At 67.6% G+C, this 16045-nt stretch overlaps 1 protein-coding gene across 2 annotated transcripts in view; it reads right to left on the reverse strand.

The window, feature by feature from the left end:
• LOC142825942 (microtubule-actin cross-linking factor 1, isoforms 6/7-like) overlaps positions 1-16045 on the reverse strand; it is a 199083-nt gene that overhangs the window by 44962 nt on the left and 138076 nt on the right. For both annotated transcript variants that reach the window (XM_075918188.2, XM_075918187.2), the window contains one exon: positions 5097-5285. In XM_075918188.2, the coding sequence (XP_075774303.2) occupies positions 5097-5285 (189 nt within the window). The remainder of the gene's footprint in view (positions 1-5096; positions 5286-16045) is intronic.

Here is a 16045-nt window from a genome sequence, read left to right on the forward strand (position 1 = left end):
GGTTCCCCGTCTCCTGCACCCCGAAATGGCACAAACAGACTGCACCAGCCAGTGGAATTGAGGGTGGTTTATTGCTCCTCCAGCACAGCGCAGCACAGATGTAATCTGGTTACAGGAACTGGGCTAGGAGGCCTCAGGCCCCCTTGAGATGGGGGAGACTGGGCCCCTAAAACTCCAGCTCCTCTCCCTAGGCTGTCTCATCCATCCTCACAGACAGCCAGCAACCAACCAACCCACTTCCAGCCCTGCCCCCCAGCCAGGGCCGCATTCACCTTCCTTTGTTCCGCTCCATGGGGGGTGTCTGGCCACTGGTTCAACCAGTTTGGCATTACCTCTGCCTAGCGAGGTTTTCCCTGCTGGGTCTTGCTCCAGACAGCAGGGGTCACCACAGCCCAGCAAGTACCCCCACTACGTCACACCACGACCCAGCAAAACAGGATGAGTCATTATGCAAAGGGATCTCTCAACCTGTCTGACCAGCCACCCCCCATGGAGAGGGACAAAGGAAGGGGGATGCTGCCCTGGCTGGGGGCAGGGCTGGAGGAGAGGGAGTTAGTTTCTGTCTGGGAGCATGGAGGAAGCAGCCTCAGCAAAGGCTGGGGGGTTTAGAACCGAGACCCCTGCCCCATCTCAAGGGGGGCTGAGGCATCCCAGGCCTGCCCTGGAACCAGATTCCATCTGTGCTGTGCTGTATCCTGGAGAAGCAATAACCCACCTCTATTCTACTGGCTGGTGGAGTCTGTTCGTGCCATTTCGGGGGTGCAGGAGATGGGGGGACCCCCAACGCGCCGTCACACAGGGCCAGGCTGGGACAGTGTCCCCCCCCCCCCAGCAGGAGTGCGGGTCACACTCTCACACCCTGCCCACAACGGGCCATAAAGCAGCCGCTTCAAAGAACATCGCTGCTGAGCTGACCTGAGGCCGAGCGGGGCTGGGAGAGGGACAGAGGCAGCGATGTGCTGGCTGGGGAGAGGGGGCAGCAGGGAGGATGGCGGGGGAAGAGGAGGGAGCAGCCGAAGAGGAAGGCTGGCAGAGGGGGATTGCAGAGGAGGGGTGGGGCAGAGGTGGTGGCAGAAGAAGGCTGGCACAGGGGAATGGGGGGGGCTGGTAGACAGGGGAATGGCAGAGGGGTTGGGGACGGCAGAGGGGGGCCAGTGGAGGGGGCCAGAGACAGCAGAGAGGGGACAGCAGAGGGGGACGGCAGAGGGGGCCGGGGCAGCAGAGGGGGGACGGCAGAGGGGGGATGGTGGAGGGGGCCAGAGACAGCAGAGAGGGGACAGCAGAGGGGGACGGCAGAGGGGGCCGGGGCAGCAGAGGGAGGATGGCAGAGGGGGGCCAGTGGAGGGGGCCAGAGACAGCAGAGAGGGGACAGCAGAGGGGGACGGCAGAGGGGGGATGGTGGAGGGGGCCAGAGACAGCAGAGAGGGGACAACAGAGGGGGGACGGCAGAGGGGGGATGGTGGAGGGGGCCAGAGACAGCAGAGAGGGGACAGCAGAGGGAGGATGGCAGAGGGGGGATGGTGGAGGGGGCCAGAGACAGCAGAGAGGGGACAGCAGAGGGGGGACGGCAGAGGGGGGATGGTGGAGGGGGCCAGAGACAGCAGAGAGGGGAAAGCAGAGGGGGCCAGGAGTGGCAGAGGGGGGCATGGTGGAGGGAGTTGGGGACAGCAGATGAAGGCAGAGGAGGGATGGCAGGAGGCCAGAGATGGCAGAGGGGAGACAGCAGAGGTGGCTGGAGACGGCAGAAGTGGACGGCAGAAGGGGGCGGGGATGGAAGAGGGGGGGATGGTGGAGGGGGCCGGGTGCGTCAGAGGGGGGGATGGCGGAGGGGGCCGGGTGCGTCAGAGGGTGGATGGCAGAGGGGGCCGGGAACGGCAGAGGGGGGGATGGCGGAGAGGGCCGGGTGCGTCAGAGGGTGGATGGCGGAGGGGGCCGGGTGCGTCAGAGGGTGGATGGCGGAGGGGGCCGGGAACGGCAGAGGGGGGGATGGCGGAGAGGGCCGGGTGCGTCAGAGGGTGGATGGCGGAGGGGGCCGGGTGCGTCAGAGGGTGGATGGCGGAGGGGGCCGGGAACGGCAGAGGGGGGGATGGCGGAGAGGGCCGGGTGCGTCAGAGGGGGGATGGAGGAGGGGGCCGGGAACGGCAGAGGGGGGGATGGCGGAGGGGGCCGGGTGCGTCAGAGGGTGGATGGCGGAGGGGGCCGGGCGCGTCAGAGGGGGGGATGGCGGAGAGGGCCGGGTGCGTCAGAGGGTGGATGGCGGAGGGGGCCGGGTGCGTCAGAGGGTGGATGGCGGAGGGGGCCGGGTGCGTCAGAGGGTGGATGGCGGAGGGGGCCGGGAACGGCAGAGGGGGGGATGGCGGAGAGGGCCGGGTGCGTCAGAGGGGGGATGGAGGAGGGGGCCGGGAACGGCAGAGGGGGGGATGGCGGAGGGGGCCGGGTGCGTCAGAGGGTGGATGGCGGAGGGGGCCGGGCGCGTCAGAGGGGGGGATGGCGGAGAGGGCCGGGTGCGTCAGAGGGTGGATGGCGGAGGGGGCCGGGTGCGTCAGAGGGTGGATGGTGGAGGGGGCCGGGAACGGCAGAGGGGTGGATGGTGGAGGGGGCCGGGAACGGCAGAGCGGGGGATGGCGGAGAGGCCGTGGGTGGCACAGGGGGGATGGTGGAAGGAGCCGAGGACGGCAGAGGGGGGATGGCGGAGGGGGGGATGGCAGAGGGGGCCAGGAATGGCAGAGGGGGGGATGGCGGAGGGGGCCGGGAACGGCAGGGGGATGGTGGAGGGGGCCGGGAACGGCAGAGGGGGGGATGGCAGAGGGGGCCGGGAACGGCAGAGGGGGGGATGGCGGAGGGGGCCGGGTGCGTCAGAGGGTGGATGGCGGAGGGGGCCGGGAATGGCAGAGGGGGGGATGGTGGAGGGGGCCAGGTGCGTCAGAGGGTGGATGGCGGAGGGGGCCGGGAACGGCAGAGGGGGGGATGGCGGAGGGGGCCGGGTGCGTCAGAGGGTGGATGGCGGAGGGGGGCCGGGAACGGCAGAGGGGGGGATGGCGGAGGGGGCCGGGTGCGTCAGAGGGTGGATGGCGGAGGGGGCCGGGAACGGCAGAGGGGGGGATGGTGGAGGGGCCGGGCGCGTCAGAGGGTGGATGGCGGAGGGGGCCGGGAACGGCAGGGGGGGGATGGCGGAGGGGGCCGGGCGCGTCAGAGGGTGGATGGCGGAGGGGGCCGGGAACGGCAGAGGGGGGGATGGTGGAGGGGGCCGGGCGCGTCAGAGGGTGGATGGCGGAGGGGGCCGGGAACGGCAGAGGGGGGGATGGTGGAGGGGGCCGGGCGCTTCAGAGGGTGGATGGCGGAGGGGGTCGGGAAGACAGAGGGGGGGATGGCAGAGGGGACCGGGAGCGGCAGAGGTGATGGCGGAGAGGCCGTGGGTGGCACAGGGGGATGGTGGAAGGAGCCGAGGGCGGCAGAGGGGGGTTGGTGGAGGGGGCCGGGAACAGCAGAGCGGGGGATGGCGGAGAGGCCGTGGGTGGCACAGGGGGGATGGTGGAAGGAGCCGAGGACGGCAGAGGGGGGATGGCGGAGGGGGGGATGGCAGAGGGGGCCAGGAACGACAGAGGGGGGGATGGCGGAGGGGGCCAGGGGCGCCAGAGGGGGATGGCGGAGGGGGCCGGGAGCGGCAGAGGGGGGGATGGCGGAGGGGGCCAGGGGCGCCAGAGGGGGATGGCGGAGGGGGCCGGGAGCGGCAGAGGGGGGGATGGCGGAGGGGGCCAGGGGCGCCAGAGGGGGATGGCGGAGGGGGCCGGGAGCGGCAGAGGGGGGGATGGCGGAGGGGGCCAGGGGCGTCAGAGGGGATGGCAGAGAGGTGATGGCAGAGAGGCCGGGGATGGCGGGGGGGGAAGGCGGAGGGGGTCAGGGGCGCCAGAGGGGGGATGGGGGAGGGGGCCGGGAGCGGCAGAGGGGGGGATGGTGGAGGGGACCGGGAACGGCAGAGGGGGGGATGGCGGAGGGGGCCGGGAACGGCAGAGGGGGGAAGGCGGAGGGGGCCAGGGGTGTCAGAGAGGGGATGGCAGAGGGGTGATGGCAGAGAGGCCGGGGATGGCAGAGGGGAGGATGGCGGAGGGGGCCGGGAACGGCAGGGGGGGATGGCGGAGGGGGCCGGGCGCGTCAGAGGGTGGATGGTGGATGCCGTCGGGAAGACAGAGGAGGGGATGGCGGAGGGGACCGGGAGCGGCAGAGAGGTGATGGCATAGAGGCCGGGGATGGCGGGGGGGATGGCGGAGGGGGTCAGGGGCGCCAGAGGGGGGATGGAGGAGGGGGCCGGGAGCGCCAGAGGGGGGATGGAGGAGGGGGCCGGGAGCGGCAGAGGGGAGATGGCGGAGGGGGCCGGGAGCGGCAGAGGGGGGGATGGCAGAGGGGTGATGGCATAGAGGCCGGGGATGGCAGGGGGGGGATGGAGGAGGGGGCCGGGAGCGGCAGAGGGGGGGATGGCGGAGGGGGCCGGGAGCGGCAGAGGGGGGGATGGCAGAGGGGTGATGGCATAGAGGCCGGGGATGGCAGGGGGGGGATGGAGGAGGGGGCCGGGAGCGGCAGAGGGGGGATGGAGGAGGGGGCCGGGAGCGGCAGAGGGGGGGATGGCGGAGGGGGCCGGGAGCGGCAGAGGGGGGGATGGCAGAGGGGTGATGGCATAGAGGCCGGGGATGGCAGAGGGGGGGATGGCGGAGGGGTGATGGCATAGAGGCCGGGGATGGCAGGGGGGGGATGGCGGAGGGGGCCGGGGCGGCAGGGGGAGCAGGGAGGAAGAGGGGGAACGGCAGAGGGGGCGGGCCCAGAGAAGGGGGCGGGGACAGCAGAGAGGGTAGGGACAGCAGGAGGGGATGGCAGAGGGGGGGATGGCGGAGGGGGCCGGGGCGGCAGGGGGAGCAGGGAGGAAGAGGGGGAACGGCAGAGGGGGCGGGCCCAGAGAAGGGGGCGGGGACAGCAGAGAGGGTAGGGACAGCAGGGGGGGATGGCAGAGGGGGCTGGGGTCAGCGGCGGGGGCAGGGACGGAGGAGGGGGCGGGGACAGCAGAGGCGGTGGCTCGGGGGCGGAACCGGCCGCAACCCCAGTACCGTGTGCTGGGAGCTGAGCTCCTCCAGCTGCTGGGCGTCCTCGGGCAGCGTCTCCTGGTCCCTCAGGCTCAGCGACTCTTCGGCAGCTGCGATCCAGTCGACGAGCCGGCCCATCTCCTCCCGCTCTGCGGCCAGCCTGGCTTTCTGGGCCTGCAGCCGCTCCTCCTGCTGCTGGGCCCAGCTCAGCACCTGCGCACATGGCAGTGATGGGAGGCGACGGGGAGCACGTATGGCACAAACAGGCCTGCGGGCGCAGGGCATGGGGCACTCAGGGACCCAGAGCAGGGCCCACGGGCACAGGGTGACACGCTGCAGCACTGGGGCCCATAAGGCTCTTTGTCGCTGCCATGCTGTGTCCTGGGGCCATTTGGCTGCCTCATGGCCAGGGCTGCAACAGGCTCAGGTAGGGGGCCTGGCAGGCTCGGACGTGGGTGGGCACCACTCAGGTTCCTCCCCTTGTGCTGAAGGGAGACACAGCAGCAGGCCTCCTCTGCCACCCATCAGCCCCTGGGCGCTCTGCCAGACAGACCATGCTGGGGTGGCCCCTGGGTCCAAGGGAAACACAACAGCAGGCCTGCTCTGCCACCCACCAGCCACCCTGCCAGTGCAGCCCCTGCCGCTCTCCCAGACAGACCCTCAGCACAGACTACAAGGTCGTAGCGAAAGCCATCTCGCTGCAACTGCAGTCCCTGCGGGGGGACGTGATCCACCCCGACCAGACCTACACTGTCCCGGGCTGTAGCATCTTCGATAAGCTGTACTTAGGCCGGGATCTCTTGGAGCTTGGGTGTAGGGACAATCTGCTGTTCGCCCTCCTGTCCCTGGACCAGGAGAAGGCGTTCGACAGGGTGGACCACGGGGATCTCCTGGGCACTCTGCAGGCCTTCGGCTTTGGGTTTTCTCTGGGTGCCGCACACCCTCGCCGAGTGTTTGGTCAGGCTCAGCTGGACCCTGACTGAGCCAGTTATCTTTGGGTGCGGAGTACGTCAGGGGTATCTGCTGTCAGGCCAGCTGTACGCTCTGGCGATCGAACCCTTCCTCTGTCTCCTCCGTCAGAGGTTGACGAGGTTGGTGCTCCGAGAGCCAGGGCTGCGGCATCACGTTATTGGATTTTAAGGCAAGCAGACACATCTCTGCTGCGCCCATCGGGGTGTTTGCCCCAAAATCTGCACAAAGGGGCCATGAGAGGTGTCAAATGGAAGCTTCTCTTCTACTGATTCTGTGTCTGCTACTCATGTGATGTCTGTCTGGGGGGCTATGGACATGGGCTCTGGGCTGGTGCGGTGGGTGTCTGCCTGACACAGAGCAATGGGCCTGCACGGCCTGCTGTAGGGAGGGGCTGTCCAGTCAGTGACTGCGAACTAGCCCGGCCCCAGGGACACTGGCTCTCGGAGAGGCCGATTCACACCTGAGGGAGGCGTCTGGAAACATGCGAACCAGCCAGGGCGTAATGGCGGCTGACATGTGAAACACAGACAGGTCACTTGAGCATATGACCTGCTCCAGCTTGGGAGACACCAGGAATGAATATAAAATGCCATGAGGTGGACTCCATCTTGCCTCCAATCTCGCTCCTGATCCCATGTGCAGCCTTGCGGGGGCAGCGAGCGGGAAGGAGGCCGACCCGCCCTGGCACAGGATGGGCACCAGAGACTGCTAAGCCGGCAGCTTGTAGCATCTCTGCTGAGAGCCTGCGTCCAGAGCTGGGTGCCTGGTGCGTGCGACGGATTCGCCTTCACAGCCTCAGTCCCGCCTTCCCTCTCTCTTGTTAATAACCCTTTAGGTTGTAGATGCCAAAGGACTGGCCCAGCGTGATCTTGTGGGTAAAAATCTAAAGTATAAATTGACCAGGGAGTTGTGGCGGGTTCTTTGGGACCAGGAGAACCCATTTGGGGTAGGTCAGGTTGGGTGTGTGTGTGTAAGGCCCGGGGCTGATTGTGACACAGGGAGAGCTGGGGTGTCCGAGGGGTTTTGCTCATGAGGTTACTTGCTGGCCGGACTGGCAGCTGAAGCGCTCGGTATGACCGATTTGTGACCTGTTTGGAGAGGTCTCCAGTTGGGGGCTGTGAGGAGCCCTGGGTTTGAGCAATTCGCCCTGAGCGGACGCCCTCAGTGGTGCCCAGACCCGGCCTGGTCCACCACATGCAGCTGGTCCTGTTGGCATATGCCAATGACGTGCTCCTCGTGATCCAGGACCCAGGTGAACTGGTCAGATGGAGGCCTGCCAAGCCGTCTACTTGGCGGCCTCCTCCGCCCAGGTCAACTGGGTCGAGAGCTCGGGCCTGGTGGTCGGGGACGGGTGGCAGGCAGGCTCCCTCCCACCCACACTTCAGGCCATCAGGTGGAGCACGGGTCTGCTGCTCTATCTGGGCATCTTTCTATCCACCATGCATCCCTCCCCGCTGGAGAACAGGAAGGGTTTGGAGGCCAGGGTGGGTGAGCGGCTACAGAGACGGGGAAGACTGCTCCAGTTTCTCTCCCTGCGGGAGGGCTGGTGCTGAACCAACTGGTCCTGTACATGCTCTGGCACCAGCTCAACACCCTGCGCCCAGCCCCAGTGTCCTGGCCAAGCTCCAGAGGCCAGCCCTGGAGCTCTCCTGGTCAGAACTGCGCTGGGTCTCCGCAGGGGTCCTGTGTCTCCCCCGGAGGAGAGGGCCAGGGCCTGGACTGCATGTGCAGCCAGGTGTGGACCTCGCGCCTCCAGGCCCTGCAGAGACTCCTGGATGGTGCAGGGAATCTGGCATGGAGCGCGTTGGTGCGCCTTCCTCCGCCACCTCCGAGGCCCTGCAGAGACTCCTGGATAGTGCAGGGAATCTGGCATGGAGCGCGTTGGTGCGCCTTCCTCCGCCACCTCCAGGCCCTGCAGACTCCTGGATGGTGCAGGGAATCTGGCATGGAGCGCGTTGGTGCGCCTTCCTCCGCCACCTCCGAGGCCCTGCAGAGACTCCTGGATAGTGCAGGGAATCTGGCATGGAGCGCGTTGGTGCGCCTTCCTCCGCCACCTCCGAGGCCCTGCAGAGACTCCTGGATAGTGCAGGGAATCTGGCATGGAGCGCGTTGGTGCGCCTTCCTCCGCCACCTCCAGGCCCTGCAGACTCCTGGATGGTGCAGGGAATCTGGCATGGAGCGCGTTGGTGCGCCTTCCTCCGCCACCTCCAGGCCCTGCAGACTCCTGGATGGTGCAGGGAATCTGGCATGGAGCGCGTTGGTGCGCCTTCCTCCGCCACCTCCAGGCCCCGCAGACTCCTGGATGGTGCAGGGAATCTGGCATGGAGCGTGTTGGTGCGCCTTCCTCCGCCACCTCCGAGGCCCTGCAGAGACTCCTGGATGGTGCAGGGAATCTGGCATGGAGCGCGTTGGTGCGCCTTCCTCTGCCACCTCCAGGCCCCGCAGACTCGTGGATGGTGCAGGGAATCTGGCATGGAGCGCGTTGGTGCGCCTTCCTCCGCCACCTCCAGGCCCTGCAGACTCCTGGATGGTGCAGGGAATCTGGCATGGAGCGTGTTGGTGCACCTTCCTCCGCCACCTCCAGGCCCTGCAGAGACTCCTGGATGGTGCAGGGAATCTGGCATGGAGCGCGTTGGTGCGCCTTCCTCCGCCACCTCCAGGCCCTGCAGAGACTCCTGGATGGTGCAGGGAATCTGGCATGGAGCGCGTTGGTGCGCCTTCCTCCGCCACCTCCAGGCCCCGCAGACTCCTGGATGGTGCAGGGAATCTGGCATGGAGCGCGTTGGTGCGCCTTCCTCCGCCGCCTCCAGGCCCCACAGACTCCTGGATGGTGCAGGGAATCTGGCATGGAGCGCGTTGGTGCGCCTTCCTCCACCACCTCCAGGCCCCGCAGAGACTCGTGGATGGTGCAGGGAATCTGGCATGGAGCGCGTTGGTGCGCCTTCCTCCGCCACCTCCAGGCCCCGCAGACTCCTGGATGGTGCAGGGAATCTGGCATGGAGCGCGTTGGTGCGCCTTCCTCCGCCACCTCCAGGCCCCGCAGACTCCTGGATGGTGCAGGGAATCTGGCATGGAGCGTGTTGGTGCGCCTTCCTCCGCCACCTCCAGGCCCCGCAGACTCCTGGATGGTGCAGGGAATCTGGCATGGAGCGCGTTGGTGCGCCTTCCTCCGCCACCTCCAGGCCCTGCAGACTCCTGGATGGTGCAGGGAATCCGGCATGGAGCGCGTTGGTGCGCCTTCCTCCGCCGCCTCCAGGCCCTGTAGACTCCTGGATGGTGCAGGGAATCTGGCATGGAGCGCGTTGGTGCGCCTTCCTCCGCCACCTCCAGGCCCTGCAGACTCCTGGATGGTGCAGGGAATCTGGCATGGAGCGCGTTGGTGCGCCTTCCTCCGCCACCTCCGAGGCCCTGCAGAGACTCCTGGATAGTGCAGGGAATCTGGCATGGAGCGCGTTGGTGCGCCTTCCTCCGCCACCTCCAGGCCCTGCAGACTCCTGGATGGTGCAGGGAATCTGGCATGGAGCGCGTTGGTGCGCCTTCCTCCGCCACCTCCGAGGCCCTGCAGAGACTCCTGGATAGTGCAGGGAATCTGGCATGGAGCGCGTTGGTGCGCCTTCCTCCGCCACCTCCAGGCCCTGCAGACTCCTGGATGGTGCAGGGAATCTGGCATGGAGCGCGTTGGTGCGCCTTCCTCCGCCACCTCCGAGGCCCTGCAGAGACTCCTGGATAGTGCAGGGAATCTGGCATGGAGCGCGTTGGTGCGCCTTCCTCCGCCACCTCCGAGGCCCTGCAGAGACTCCTGGATAGTGCAGGGAATCTGGCATGGAGCGCGTTGGTGCGCCTTCCTCCGCCACCTCCAGGCCCTGCAGACTCCTGGATGGTGCAGGGAATCTGGCATGGAGCGCGTTGGTGCGCCTTCCTCCGCCACCTCCAGGCCCTGCAGACTCCTGGATGGTGCAGGGAATCTGGCATGGAGCGCGTTGGTGCGCCTTCCTCCGCCACCTCCAGGCCCCGCAGACTCCTGGATGGTGCAGGGAATCTGGCATGGAGCGTGTTGGTGCGCCTTCCTCCGCCACCTCCGAGGCCCTGCAGAGACTCCTGGATGGTGCAGGGAATCTGGCATGGAGCGCGTTGGTGCGCCTTCCTCCGCCACCTCCAGGCCCTGCAGAGACTCCTGGATGGTGCAGGGAATCTGGCATGGAGCGCGTTGGTGCGCCTTCCTCCGCCACCTCCAGGCCCTGCAGAGACTCCTGGATGGTGCAGGGAATCTGGCATGGAGCGCGTTGGTGCGCCTTCCTCTGCCACCTCCAGGCCCTGCAGAGACTCCTGGATGGTGCAGGGAATCTGGCATGGAGCGCGTTGGTGCGCCTTCCTCCGCCACCTCCAGGCCCCGCAGACTCCTGGATGGTGCAGGGAATCTGGCATGGAGCGCGTTGGTGCGCCTTCCTCCGCCGCCTCCAGGCCCCGCAGACTCCTGGATGGTGCAGGGAATCTGGCATGGAGCGCGTTGGTGCGCCTTCCTCCGCCACCTCCAGGCCCTGCAGAGACTCGTGGATGGTGCAGGGAATCTGGCATGGAGCGCGTTGGTGCGCCTTCCTCCGCCACCTCCAGGCCCCGCAGACTCCTGGATGGTGCAGGGAATCTGGCATGGAGCGTGTTGGTGCGCCTTCCTCCGCCGCCTCCAGGCCCCGCAGACTCCTGGATGGTGCAGGGAATCTGGCATGGAGCGCGTTGGTGCGCCTTCCTCCGCCACCTCCAGGCCCTGCAGAGACTCCTGGATGGTGCAGGGAATCTGGCATGGAGCGCGTTGGTGCGCCTTCCTCCGCCACCTCCAGGCCCCGCAGACTCCTGGATGGTGCAGGGAATCTGGCATGGAGCGCGTTGGTGCGCCTTCCTCCGCCACCTCCAGGCCCCGCAGACTCCTGGATGGTGCAGGGAATCTGGCATGGAGCGTGTTGGTGCGCCTTCCTCCGCCACCTCCAGGCCCTGCAGACTCCTGGATGGTGCAGGGAATCCGGCATGGAGCGCGTTGGTGCGCCTTCCTCCGCCGCCTCCAGGCCCTGTAGACTCCTGGATGGTGCAGGGAATCTGGCATGGAGCGCGTTGGTGCGCCTTCCTCCGCCACCTCCAGGCCCTGCAGACTCCTGGATGGTGCAGGGAATCTGGCATGGAGCGCGTTGGTGCGCCTTCCTCCGCCGCCTCCAGGCCCTGCAGACTCCTGGATGGTGCAGGGAATCTGGCATGGAGCGCGTTGGTGCGCCTTCCTCCGCCACCTCCAGGCCCCGCAGACTCCTGGATGGTGCAGGGAATCTGGCATGGAGCGCGTTGGTGCGCCTTCCTCCGCCACCTCCAGGCCCCGCAGACTCCTGGATGGTGCAGGGAATCTGGCATGGAGCGCGTTGGTGCGCCTTCCTCTGCCACCTCCAGGCCCCGCAGACTCCTGGATGGTGCAGGGAATCTGGCATGGAGCGTGTTGGTGCGCCTTCCTCCGCCACCTCCAGGCCCCGCAGACTCCTGGATGGTGCAGGGAATCTGGCATGGAGCGCGTTGGTGCGCCTTCCTCCGCCACCTCCAGGCCCCGCAGACTCCTGGATGGTGCAGGGAATCTGGCATGGAGCGCGTTGGTGCGCCTTCCTCCGCCACCTCCAGGCCCCGCAGACTCCTGGATGGTGCAGGGAATCTGGCATGGAGCGCGTTGGTGCGCCTTCCTCCGCCACCTCCAGGCCCCGCAGACTCCTGGATGGTGCAGGGAATCTGGCATGGAGCGCGTTGGTGCGCCTTCCTCTGCCACCTCCAGGCCCCGCAGACTCCTGGATGGTGCAGGGAATCTGGCATGGAGCGCGTTGGTGCGCCTTCCTCCGCCACCTCCAGGCCCCGCAGAGACTCCTGGATGGTGCAGGGAATCTGGCATGGAGCGCGTTGGTGCGCCTTCCTCCGCCGCCTCCAGGCCCCGCAGAGACTCCTGGATGGTGCAGGGAATCTGGCATGGAGCGCGTTGGTGCGCCTTCCTCCGCCGCCTCCAGGCCCTGCAGACTCCTGGATGGTGCAGGGAATCTGGCATGGAGCGCGTTGGTGCGCCTTCCTCCGCCACCTCCAGGCCCTGCAGACTCCTGGATGGTGCAGGGAATCCGGCATGGAGCGCGTTGGTGCGCCTTCCTCCGCCGCCTCCAGGCCCTGTAGACTCCTGGATGGTGCAGGGAATCTGGCATGGAGCGCGTTGGTGCGCCTTCCTCCGCCACCTCCAGGCCCTGCAGACTCCTGGATGGTGCAGGGAATCCGGCATGGAGCGCGTTGGTGCGCCTTCCTCCGCCGCCTCCAGGCCCTGTAGACTCCTGGATGGTGCAGGGAATCTGGCATGGAGCGCGTTGGTGCGCCTTCCTCCGCCACCTCCAGGCCCTGCAGACTCCTGGATGGTGCAGGGAATCTGGCATGGAGCGCGTTGGTGCGCCTTCCTCCGCCGCCTCCAGGCCCTGCAGACTCCTGGATGGTGCAGGGAATCTGGCATGGAGCGCGTTGGTGCGCCTTCCTCCGCCACCTCCAGGCCCCGCAGACTCCTGGATGGTGCAGGGAATCTGGCATGGAGCGCGTTGGTGCGCCTTCCTCCGCCACCTCCAGGCCCCGCAGACTCCTGGATGGTGCAGGGAATCTGGCATGGAGCACGTTGGTGCGCCTTCCTCTGCCACCTCCAGGCCCCGCAGACTCCTGGATGGTGCAGGGAATCTGGCATGGAGCGTGTTGGTGCGCCCTCCTCCGCCGCCTCCAGGCCCCGCAGACTCCTGGATGGTGCAGGGAATCTGGCATGGAGTGCGTTGGTGCGCCTTCCTCCGCCGCCTCCAGGCCCTGCAGAGACTCCTGGATGGTGCAGGGAATCTGGCATGGAGCGCGTTGGTGCGCCTTCCTCCGCCACCTCCAGGCCCCGCAGACTCCTGGATGGTGCAGGGAATCTGGCATGGAGCGCGTTGGTGCGCCTTCCTCCGCCACCTCCAGGCCCCGCAGACTCCTGGATGGTGCAGGGAATCTGGCATGGAGCGCGTTGGTGCGCCTTCCTCCGCCACCTCCAGGCCCCGCAGACTCCTGGATGGTGCAGGGAATCTGGCATGGAGCGCGTTGGTGCGCCTTCCTCCGCCACCTCCAGGCCCCGCAGACTCCTGGATGGTGCAGGGAATCTGGCATGGAGCGCGTTGGTGCGCCTTCCTCCGCCACCTCCAGGCCCCGCAGACTCCTGGATGGTGCAGGGAATCTGGCATGGAGCGCGTTGGTGCGCCTTCCTCCGCCACCTCCAGGCCCCGCAGACTCCTGGATGGTGCAGGGAATCTGGCATGGAGCGCGTTGGTGCGCCTTCCTCCGCCACCTCCAGGCCCCGCAGACTCCTGGATGGTGCAGGGAATCTGGCATGGAGCGCGTTGGTGCGCCTTCCTCTGCCACCTCCAGGCCCCGCAGACTCCTGGATGGTGCAGGGAATCTGGCATGGAGCGCGTTGGTGCGCCTTCCTCCGCCACCTCCAGGCCCCGCAGAGACTCCTGGATGGTGCAGGGAATCTGGCATGGAGCGCGTTGGTGCGCCTTCCTCCGCCGCCTCCAGGCCCCGCAGAGACTCCTGGATGGTGCAGGGAATCTGGCATGGAGCGCGTTGGTGCGCCTTCCTCCGCCGCCTCCAGGCCCCGCAGAGACTCCTGGATGGTGCAGGGAATCTGGCATGGAGCGCGTTGGTGCGCCTTCCTCCGCCACCTCCAGGCCCCGCAGACTCCTGGATGGTGCAGGGAATCTGGCATGGAGCGCGTTGGTGCGCCTTCCTCCGCCACCTCCAGGCCCCGCAGACTCCTGGATGGTGCAGGGAATCTGGCATGGAGCGCGTTGGTGCGCCTTCCTCCGCCGCCTCCAGGCCCCGCAGACTCCTGGATGGTGCAGGGAATCTGGCATGGAGCGCGTTGGTGCGCCTTCCTCCACCGCCTCCAGGCCCCGCAGACTCCTGGATGGTGCAGGGAATCTGGCATGGAGCGCGTTGGTGCGCCTTCCTCCGCCACCTCCAGGCCCTGCAGACTCCTGGATGGTGCAGGGAATCCGGCATGGAGCGCGTTGGTGCGCCTTCCTCCGCCGCCTCCAGGCCCTGTAGACTCCTGGATGGTGCAGGGAATCTGGCATGGAGCGCGTTGGTGCGCCTTCCTCCGCCACCTCCAGGCCCTGCAGACTCCTGGATGGTGCAGGGAATCTGGCATGGAGCGCGTTGGTGCGCCTTCCTCCGCCGCCTCCAGGCCCTGCAGACTCCTGGATGGTGCAGGGAATCTGGCATGGAGCGCGTTGGTGCGCCTTCCTCCGCCACCTCCAGGCCCCGCAGACTCCTGGATGGTGCAGGGAATCTGGCATGGAGCGCGTTGGTGCGCCTTCCTCCGCCACCTCCAGGCCCCGCAGACTCCTGGATGGTGCAGGGAATCTGGCATGGAGCACGTTGGTGCGCCTTCCTCTGCCACCTCCAGGCCCCGCAGACTCCTGGATGGTGCAGGGAATCTGGCATGGAGCGTGTTGGTGCGCCTTCCTCCGCCACCTCCAGGCCCCGCAGACTCCTGGATGGTGCAGGGAATCTGGCATGGAGCGCGTTGGTGCGCCTTCCTCCGCCACCTCCAGGCCCCGCAGACTCCTGGATGGTGCAGGGAATCTGGCATGGAGCGCGTTGGTGCGCCTTCCTCCGCCACCTCCAGGCCCCGCAGACTCCTGGATGGTGCAGGGAATCTGGCATGGAGCGCGTTGGTGCGCCTTCCTCCGCCACCTCCAGGCCCCGCAGACTCCTGGATGGTGCAGGGAATCTGGCATGGAGCGCGTTGGTGCGCCTTCCTCTGCCACCTCCAGGCCCCGCAGACTCCTGGATGGTGCAGGGAATCTGGCATGGAGCGCGTTGGTGCGCCTTCCTCCGCCACCTCCAGGCCCTGCAGACTCCTGGATGGTGCAGGGAATCTGGCATGGAGCGCGTTGGTGCGCCTTCCTCCGCCACCTCCAGGCCCCGCAGAGACTCCTGGATGGTGCAGGGAATCTGGCATGGAGCGCGTTGGTGCGCCTTCCTCCGCCACCTCCAGGCCCCGCAGAGACTCCTGGATGGTGCAGGGAATCTGGCATGGAGCGCGTTGGTGCGCCTTCCTCCGCCACCTCCAGGCCCTGCAGAGACTCCTGGATGGTGCAGGGAATCTGGCATGGAGCGCGTTGGTGCGCCTTCCTCCGCCACCTCCAGGCCCTGCAGACTCCTGGATGGTGCAGGGAATCTGGCATGGAGCGCGTTGGTGCGCCTTCCTCCACCACCTCCAGGCCCTGCAGACTCCTGGATGGTGCAGGGAATCTGGCATGGAGCGCGTTGGTGCGCCCTCCTCCGCCACCTCCAGGCCCTGCAGACTCCTGGATGGTGCAGGGAATCTGGCATGGAGCGCGTTGGTGCGCCTTCCTCCGCCACCTCCAGGCCCTGCAGAGACTCCTGGATGGTGCAGGGAATCTGGCATGGAGCGCGTTGGTGCGCCTTCCTCCGCCACCTCCAGGCCCTGCAGAGACTCCTGGATGGTGCAGGGAATCTGGCATGGAGCGCGTTGGTGCGCCTTCCTCCGCCACCTCCAGGCCCTGCAGAGACTCCTGGATGGTGCAGGGAATCTGGCATGGAGCGCGTTGGTGCGCCTTCCTCCGCCACCTCCAGGCCCTGCAGACTCCTGGATGGTGCAGGGAATCCGGCATGGAGCGCGTTGGTGCGCCTTCCTCCGCCGCCTCCAGGCCCTGTAGACTCCTGGATGGTGCAGGGAATCTGGCATGGAGCGCGTTGGTGCGCCTTCCTCCGCCACCTCCAGGCCCTGCAGACTCCTGGATGGTGCAGGGAATCTGGCATGGAGCGCGTTGGTGCGCCTTCCTCCGCCGCCTCCAGGCCCTGCAGACTCCTGGATGGTGCAGGGAATCTGGCATGGAGCGCGTTGGTGCGCCTTCCTCCGCCACCTCCAGGCCCCGCAGACTCCTGGATGGTGCAGGGAATCTGGC

Source organism: Pelodiscus sinensis, chromosome 2 (genome assembly GCF_052426305.1).
Source record: "Pelodiscus sinensis isolate ZL-2025 chromosome 2, ASM5242630v1, whole genome shotgun sequence".
Lineage (NCBI taxonomy): Eukaryota > Metazoa > Chordata > Testudines > Trionychidae > Pelodiscus > Pelodiscus sinensis.